The sequence below is a fragment of the Pongo abelii genome, chromosome 18, assembly GCF_028885655.2.
Source record: "Pongo abelii isolate AG06213 chromosome 18, NHGRI_mPonAbe1-v2.0_pri, whole genome shotgun sequence".
NCBI lineage: Eukaryota > Metazoa > Chordata > Mammalia > Primates > Hominidae > Pongo > Pongo abelii.
This window is the reverse complement of record NC_072003.2, coordinates 22164331-22172645: the sequence shown is the minus strand read 5'-3', so window position 1 is coordinate 22172645 and position 8315 is coordinate 22164331. Positions and strand designations below refer to the sequence as shown.

The following is an 8315-nucleotide window of genomic DNA, read 5'->3' as shown; positions in this document are numbered from 1 at the left end:
AACACAGTTCCAGACTTTGGGTGTGCTCTAACTTTAAGGTACAAAGTCTGGAATGGAATGGGTCTGGAACAGTGGCACTTTGAAAAGCAGTCCACTTTTAAAGTCCTTATTTCTAAACTATGAAAACACAAACACCTTCCAGAGAAGAAAGATGTTACTCGCATTCTTGTTTCTCTCTTGCTAAAAAGGCCCGTCGGATCGGGCTGAGTAGACTGAAGGCCACTTGTGCAAAGACAACACAGAGACTGCTTCTTAATGAAGATTGCATTTTAATGCTCTGACAACTCCCATTTCTTCACTGTCAGAATAACCTGGATAGAGGCCAAAGCTTAAACCAATTTGTACATATGTAAAAGGAAAAGAAAAATGAGAAACCTAAATTGCAGTAAGAGTTCAGGGCAGCAGAGCAGATCTTTCTGGATTTGGCGCCAGAGTCCCAGAGCCTGGGGGATGGTCCCGGGGGTCAGGTCCTTGTTTGCAGAGGGAGTCTGAGGGCCAGCTCTGTCAGATGAGTCATGTCTGGTTGTTTGCTTTGTTTCTTGATGTATTCTAGCGTTTTCACCTACGAGGAAAAAGAAAGATCCATCTCCTTTCTGGTTCATTATCCTTGGAGCCCAAGGCTCTAATGAATCAGCCATTATGTGGGCTTAGATTTCTTAGCAGAGAATAGTGGGTTTTTTGAGGGATGAGGGGAGGGAAGAAATCAAAGTCTTTAACTTCTTGGATGGCAGCTTGCCCTAAAAATCAGATTTGGATGTGACCAGAAATGACTGATGTTTTATATGTATGGTTTTTATTCAGAGGGAATAGACTTTTAAGGCTATGCTTTTGTTTTTTGTTTTGGAAACAAGGTCTTGCTCTGTCTGTACTCCAACAAGGTCTTGCTTGCTGGAGTACAGTGGTGTGATCATAGCTCACTGCAGCCTCGAACTCCTGGGCTCAAGCCATCCTCCCTCTTCAGCCTCCCGAGTAGCTGGGACTACACATGTGCACCACCATGCCTGGCTAATTTTTTATTTTTTGTAGAGACCTGGTCTCACTATGTTGCCCAGGCTGGTGTCAAACCCTTGGCCTCAAGTGATCCTCCTGTCTGAGCCTCCCAAACTGCTGGGATTATAGGCATGAGCTGCCACACCTGGCCAGCTCTGCTTTTTACTGCTAGGAAGTGATCCAGTAGAAATGGACCAAGTGCTTTTCTAAAAGGGGAGTATGGGGTTGTCTGTCTGATGTCCAGACCACGATGCTGTGTTGAGGGTGGTTGTGCACTGGCCAGTGGGCTTATACCACGGGGCCCTCCGAACGCCTCACCATGGTCCTGGTGTCTGCACAGCCGTGCCTCTGTGCCAGGTGCCACAGGTTGACGGAGAGCTGGTTGAGCTTGTTGTTGCGTAGGTCCCCATGGGCCAAGATGCTGTTAAAGAAGGAAAGGCCCAACGAGCTCTGGCGCTTCAGGGCCTGAAACAGAAAAGGGAGGTTACTGCCTTGCACTGGGGCTCACGCCGTGCCCTGCAGAGATGCTGTGGACAGTGTTGACTCTGGGGTAGGTCATGCCTGAGTTCCAGTGCCAGCTCTGCCACGTATTTGTTGTAGGGCAAGCTGCTGAACCTCCCAAAGTCCCAGCTTCTTCATCTGTAAATGACAGTAAGGTCACGACTGCAGAGGGTGGGGATTCAGTAAGATGACGAAGCTCTGTGCCCACAGGTGGTCATTACTCATGAAATGGAAGAAACTCACCAGTCAGTGAGGTCGAGGAATGAAGGGTACCCCAGCTGGGACAAGCCTTGCTTTAACGCAAGTACAGCTGAAAACTGAAAGGCTTCAGCTCGCCTCTTTCAGATGTGTCCTCAAACTACCCAAAGCTGCAGTCAGTATTCCTGCCCCTGGGCTGCCAGTAATAAAGACCAAAACACATCTCCTCCCGAACTGAGCTCCCCAATCGTTGGTGCCCATATCCAGCCTTTACACGCTGACATCAGATCTTTCCTTTCTTGCTCAATAATCTGATGTGAGAGGTATCTTGCCAAAAAAAGTCTAACCACTGTGTCATGGCAGACCAAACCTGAACTCCAGCTTTGAATGATAAAGACAAAAGGGAAAATAAATCTCCAGAATGCAACACCAGGCCCAGGAGAGAGGATACAACTTCCCCAAGGTAAACGAAGGCCCCTGGAAAAGCCACATCAACAGGTGGGTACCTGCTGTTCAGGAAGCCCATGGGGCCAGGGCAGATCCCACATCTGCACAACATCAGTGCTGCCAAGAGTCTCGTGTCTGCTCCCTGACAGTGAGTGCATGTAAGAGCCCTTAAGAGTGTGCCAGGGATTCTGCTCTGTGCTTTATACAACCTGCCTGATTTAACCTTCATGACAACTCTGTGGCAGGTACATTCCTAACCGCCCATGATAGACAGAATTCTAGAGGTGTCTCCCAACATTCCTTCCCCTGTTATTCAAACATGAATCCCGGTGCTGCTGTGGAGAGACTGCAGATGGAATTAAGGTAGGGAGTGTATCTTAGATGACCTGAGTGGGCCTTCAAATCACTGGAGCCCTTAAAAGCAGAAGCGTTTCTCCGACCAGAATCAGAGACAAGCAGTGGAAGAGAAAAACAGGAAAGAGGAGCAAGAAGGGAGGCCAGAGATTCAAGGCATGAGGAGAACCTGGCCCACCCAGTGCTGGCCATGAGCTGGGAAACACAGGCAGCTTCTAGAAGCTGAGAAGAACGCCCGGCCAACAGACACAGGATCTCAGTCCATCATCACATGGAAATGCAATCTGCAAATACCCTGAAGGAACAAGGAAGTAGATTCTTTCCAGTGCCTCCTGATAAGAGCCCAGCCAGCAAGACCTTGATTCTGGCCTTGTGAAACCCAGAACAGAGACACCGGCCCCAGCCAGCACTGACTTCTAACCTCCCAAACAGTGAGATCAAAAATGGGTACTGCTTTAAGATGCCAAGTTTGTGGCAACTGGTTATGGTGGCAATAGGAAATGAATACGCTCCCATTCTGCAGATGAGGCACCTGAGGCTCTGAAAGGTTAGGAACTTGCCCAAGGACCACAGATGGGTCCTAACAATGCAGACGGGAGTCTGAGCTCCAGCTCTCTGACTCCAGAGCCTGTGCTCGTACTCACAGCCCTCTCCAGGCCACACACTCAGGGTTGCATCTTATCAGGAATCGCAGTCAGAAGGGCTGAGAGACTTGCCGGTGCTGTGAGCCAACTTCGGCTATGCAGTTTTATGCAGGGAGTAAGAATGGCTTGATTGGGCTTACACCAAAACACATTTCTTCCTGCTTTTCTCAACTACTCTTGGTGGCTAAAACCAACTTATCAACTGTCCGTCCATCCAACGTTCCACAGATAATTCACATGGCGCCTGCTAGCTGCTATGCCAACTGATTTACCCCTTCTTACTGTCCTTTCCCAAGTGAGAATTTAAAGTATTTTAGTGAAAAGAAGAAAAAAATTAGCTGAGCATGGTAGCACACACCTATTGTCCCAGCTACTCAGGAGGCTGAGGCTGGAGGATCACTTGAGGGCAAGATTTTGAGGCTGCGGTGAGCTATGATCTCACCGCTGCACTCAAGCCTGGGCATCAGAGCAAGACTCTGTCTTAAAGAAAAAGTCAAGGAACAGCTTCAAATGCAGTTGGGCAAGGTGGCTGAGTGGCAATTAAGAATCTTCGGCACCTCCCCTCCCCGCTCCGGGCAAAATTGAGCCTGCCTTGGCAACAGCCTAGAGCAGCGACAGTCACAGAAGCAGCAGAGCCGACGGCGAAGAGCCCAATCATCAGGGAGCAGGTTGTGCTGTGGGCGCCCAGGCCCACGGGCACCGAGAGAAAAGCGCTTTGGCATGGGGCACGTGGGCTGGCACTTACTGGGCACGGACTCGCAAACTGGCTGGCGACCACCTGCTCTGGCTTCCTTTGTTCTAACAGACAATGCAGTTTATGCCCCAAGTGGGAACCTGAGTCCATTGTGCTCTCCTTTTAACCTGGTCCTCGTCTGACACCTGGGAGAACGGGAGCCCCGCTTTCTGCTTGGATCTGGAAGACCAAGCTAAAATAAAACTGTTTCAAAGCCAACTAAAAGTCTCCTCGGAGAGAGGCCCTTTGACTACCTTTCACTGAAGTGGGAGAAACTGTTTTAAAAGTCAGACAAGCAGCACAATACCTAATTGGCTATTTCTCCATTCCATATCTTCTCAATTAGCAAAAAGCTCAATTCGCATGTGTTTTAAATGCCAAAGCCCATTAAAAGTGAAATCATTGGAGACGTGTCTGAGGGATGAGACACATGCCAGCTGATATATTCAAACACCATGAAAAATACAAACACGTAGCTTGGGAACCAAATCAGGGCCTGATCCCCTCCTCTCGCCACAGAGGTTTTAAATAGAAAAGAGCTGCTTTTCCTATGAGAATTGTCATTTCCAGGAAGCTCTCGGGGTTTGGCATGGTTCCCAGCTCCACCACACCCAAACAAACAACTTCATAAAATACAGCTTGTGATTAAAATGAGGCTGGCACCTTCACATGGCCTTAGAGGATGATTTTGGAAGCAGGGTTGCTACCAGAGCTGAGAGATGATTCTCAGAACAGCACAGGCATCAGGGTTTTCCAACAGCAGGAAGCTGCCCACCCCACTCAGTGGGGAGAAATCCACCAGGCCCTTCCTGGTCTGTGATGGGCCTGGATACCAAGTCTCATGCTCTTGGGGTACCAGACTTCAGAGCACTCCAATATGGCTGTTGAGCTGAACTTCAAATTGCACCATTAAAACGAAGGATGGCTGGGCACGGTGGCTCACGCCTGTAACCCCAGCACTTTGGGAAGCTGAGGCGGGCGGATCATGAGGTCAGGAGATCGGGACCATCCCGGCTAACAGTGAAACCCCGTCTCTACTAGAAATACAAAAAATTAGCCAGGTGTGGTGGCACGCGCCTGTAGTCCCAGCTACTCGGAAGGCTGAGGCAGGAGAATCACTTAAATCTGGGAGGTGGTGGAGGTTGCAGTCAGCTGAGATTGTGCCACTACACTCCAGTCTGGGCAACAGAGCAAGACTCTGTCTCAAAAAAAAAAAGAGGATAACATGTTCAGTTATAGCTTGGTCCACCCATATGACCATGTTTTTGTTTATTTATTTATTTTAGAGACAGGGTCTTGCTCTGCTGCCAGGGTTGGAGTGTAGTGGTGCAATCACAGCTCACTGCAGCCTCAAACTCCTGGACTCAAGCAGTCCTCCCACCTCAGCCTCCTGAGTAGTCCCAACTACTCAGGGTGCACACCACCATGCCTGGCTAACTTTTAAATTTTTTTTAGAGATGGGGTTTTACTACGTTCCCCAGGCTGGTCTCAAACTCCTGGAATAAAGCAATCCTCCTTCCCCGGCCTCCCAAAGTGTTGGGATTACAGGCATGAGCCACCATGCCTGACCGTTGTTTTTCTAATAAACGTGCATATATGGACAGACATTTTCAGTGAACATCGCTGGTATTGATGCGACGTGAAATGTTCTTCAGAAACATTCCATCTTTGCTATTCTTTCAGAATCACTATCACCATCAACCCCTCTCTCCACCAGAGAAAGAGACATAAATGTTAAATATAAATAGCTCCAAATTATATGGTTCTGGGCTTTGTTTTTATTGCAAGCTTGGGACTTCTGGGCTATGATCATTTATGCTGTCAGTGACCACCTCTGATTAAACCCAGCCTATTGCCTCGGCATGAAGAAACGTAATTTTGAACCACATGTCAAGTTTTCTGTGGGTGTGACTTGTCAAACATACATCATTGTTCTAAGAGGTCCCTGGACTAGAAGGTGGAGCCAGAGCCAATGGTTTCAAGAAATCAGGGGAAGGCTGGGCGTAGTGGCTCACGCCTGGAATCCGCAGCACTTTGGGAGCCCAAGGCCAAGGTGGGCGGATCACTTGAGCTCTTTTTTTTTTTCTGAAACGGAGTCTCGTTCTGTCACCCAGGCTAGAGTGCAGTGGTGTGATCTCAGCTCACTGCAACCTCCCCCTCCCGGGTTCAAGCAATTCTCCTGCCTCAGCCTCCCGAGTAGCTGGGATTACAGGCACGTGCCACCACGCCCAGCTAATTTTTGTATTTTTAGTAGAGGTGGGGTTTCACCATGTTGGCCAGGTTGGTCTCAAACTTCTGACCTCAAGTGATCTGCCTGCCTCAGCCTCCCAAAGTGTTGGGATTACAGGCATGAGCCACCGTGCCCGGCCAAGCTCAGTATTTTAGGACTAGCCTGGGCAACACAGAGAGACCTCGGCTGTGTAGGAAATAAGAACTTAGCTGGGTGTGGTGGTACACGCCTGTAGTCCCAGCTACTTGGGAGGCTGACATGGGAGGATCACGTGAGCCCAGGAGGTTGAAGCTGCAGTGAGCTAAGATAGTGCCACTGTACTCCAGCCTGGATGACAGAGTAAGACCCTGCCTCTGGAAAAAAAAAAAAAAAAAAAAAGAAATCAGGGGAAAAAGCTAAGACAAGCTTTCCATGGGGGGATCTAATTAGTACAAGCTAAAGGTGATGGGCTTCCATTATTCCTGTAGGCTGAAACGGCTCTCTCCTGGAAACCATCTACACAGACAAGGGAAGAGGTATGAACCCTTGCTGAGTGTTTGCATGTTTGTAAAAGGTCTTTTAAAACAATGTGTATTTAGGGTTTTATTTTCTCATCTTGATTCATGAGCCTCAGATATGCAACATTTAAAAATTATTGATACATAATATTTGTGTGTATTTATGAGGTACATGTGGTATTTTGTTACATGCCTAGAATATACAGTGATCGTGCCAGGGTATTTGGGGTGTCTGTCACCTGAGCATTTATCATTTCTATGTGTACCGAACATTTCAGGTCTTCTCTTACAGCTATTTTGAAATGTATAATACATTGTTGTTAACTATAGTTGCTCTGCTCTGCTATTGACATTAGAGCTTACTCCCTTTTATTCCTCCTTTTTTTTCTTTTTTCTTTTTTATTTTTTTGGAGACAGGGTCTTGCTCTGTTGCCTAGGCTGGAGTGCAGTGGCATGATCACAGCTCACTGCACCTTCAACTCCCGCCTCAGCCTCTCCAGTAGCTGGGACTACAGGCACACACCACCACGCCCAGCTAATTTAAAAATTTTTTTGAGATAGAGTCTCGCTCTGTTGCCCAGGCTGGAGTGCAGTGGTGTGATCTGGGCTCACGGCAACCTCCGCCTCCCGGGTTTAAGTGATTCTCCTGCCTCAGCCTCCCAAGTAGCTGGGACTACAAGCGCACACCACCATGCCCAGCTAGTTTTTTCTGTATTTTTTGTAGAGGTGGGATTTTCCCATGTTGGCCAGGCTGGTCTCGAACTCCTGGCCTCAAGTGATCCGCCCACCTCAGCCTCCCAAAGTGCTGGGATTACAGGCGTGAGTCACCGTACCTGGCCTAATTTTTAATTTTTTTTTTTAATAGAGACAGGATCTTACTATGTTACCCAAGCTGATCTCAAACTCCTAGGCTCAACTAATCCTCCCACCTGGGCCTCCCAAAATGTTGGGATTACAGGTCTGAGGCATTGTGCCTGGCCTATTCCTTCTAACTGTATCTATCTTTGTACCCATTAACCAACCTCTCTTCATTGCCCTCCCCTGCCTCCCCCAATCCCCAACACACACATCCACATACCCTTCCCAGCCTCTGGTATCAATCATTCTAGGAGAGTTGCCTCGTCTGATACTCACGGGTTTGATAAACCAGTTTTCCTGAAGAAGAAACTGGGGTTCCAATGCCACTCTTTCCACAAACAACCAAGAGCCCTCCAGGCACTAACTTGCTCAGAGTTCTGGTACTGCAGCTCGGGGTCCCCAAGGTCAGTAGGACACAGTCACATACCCTCCCTCCCTAGAGAAGGTGCTGTGAGGTGCTACGGGCCCCCAGGGCTGCAGCATTTCTGCAACTGTTGGGCATGTAGGTCTCTGCCCTTTCAACTACTAACCCTAAGGCCAGCCCTTCCAGCAGTGCCCCTGAACTTGGAGGCGAGAAAAAATCCTACTCTCTCAAACACATGCTTGAACACCCTGGACAGAATGGGTATATATTGGCCGGGCACAGTAGCTCATGCCTGTAATCCCAGCACTTTGGGAGGCCGAGGCGGGCGGATCACTTGAGCTCAGGAATTCGAGACCAGCCTGGCCAATATGGTGAAACCCCGTCTCTACTAAAAACACAAAATTAGCCTGGTGTGGTGGGATGTGCTTATAGTCCTAGCTCTCAGGAGGCTGAGGCAGGAGAATCACTTGAACCTGGGAGGCGGAGGTTGCAGTGACCT

The 8315-nt window shown here is 48.7% G+C and overlaps 1 protein-coding gene across 2 annotated transcripts in view; it reads right to left on the bottom strand.

The window, feature by feature from the left end:
* Window positions 1-252: 252 nt before the first annotated feature.
* VPS35L (VPS35 endosomal protein sorting factor like) overlaps window positions 253-8315 on the bottom strand; it is a 145166-nt gene continuing 137103 nt past the window's right edge. For both annotated transcript variants that reach the window (NM_001132616.1, XM_054533148.1), the window contains 2 exon segments: window positions 253-562; window positions 1309-1455. In NM_001132616.1, coding sequence (NP_001126088.1) covers window positions 464-562; window positions 1309-1455 — 246 coding nt within the window. In that variant the 3' untranslated portion in view covers window positions 253-463.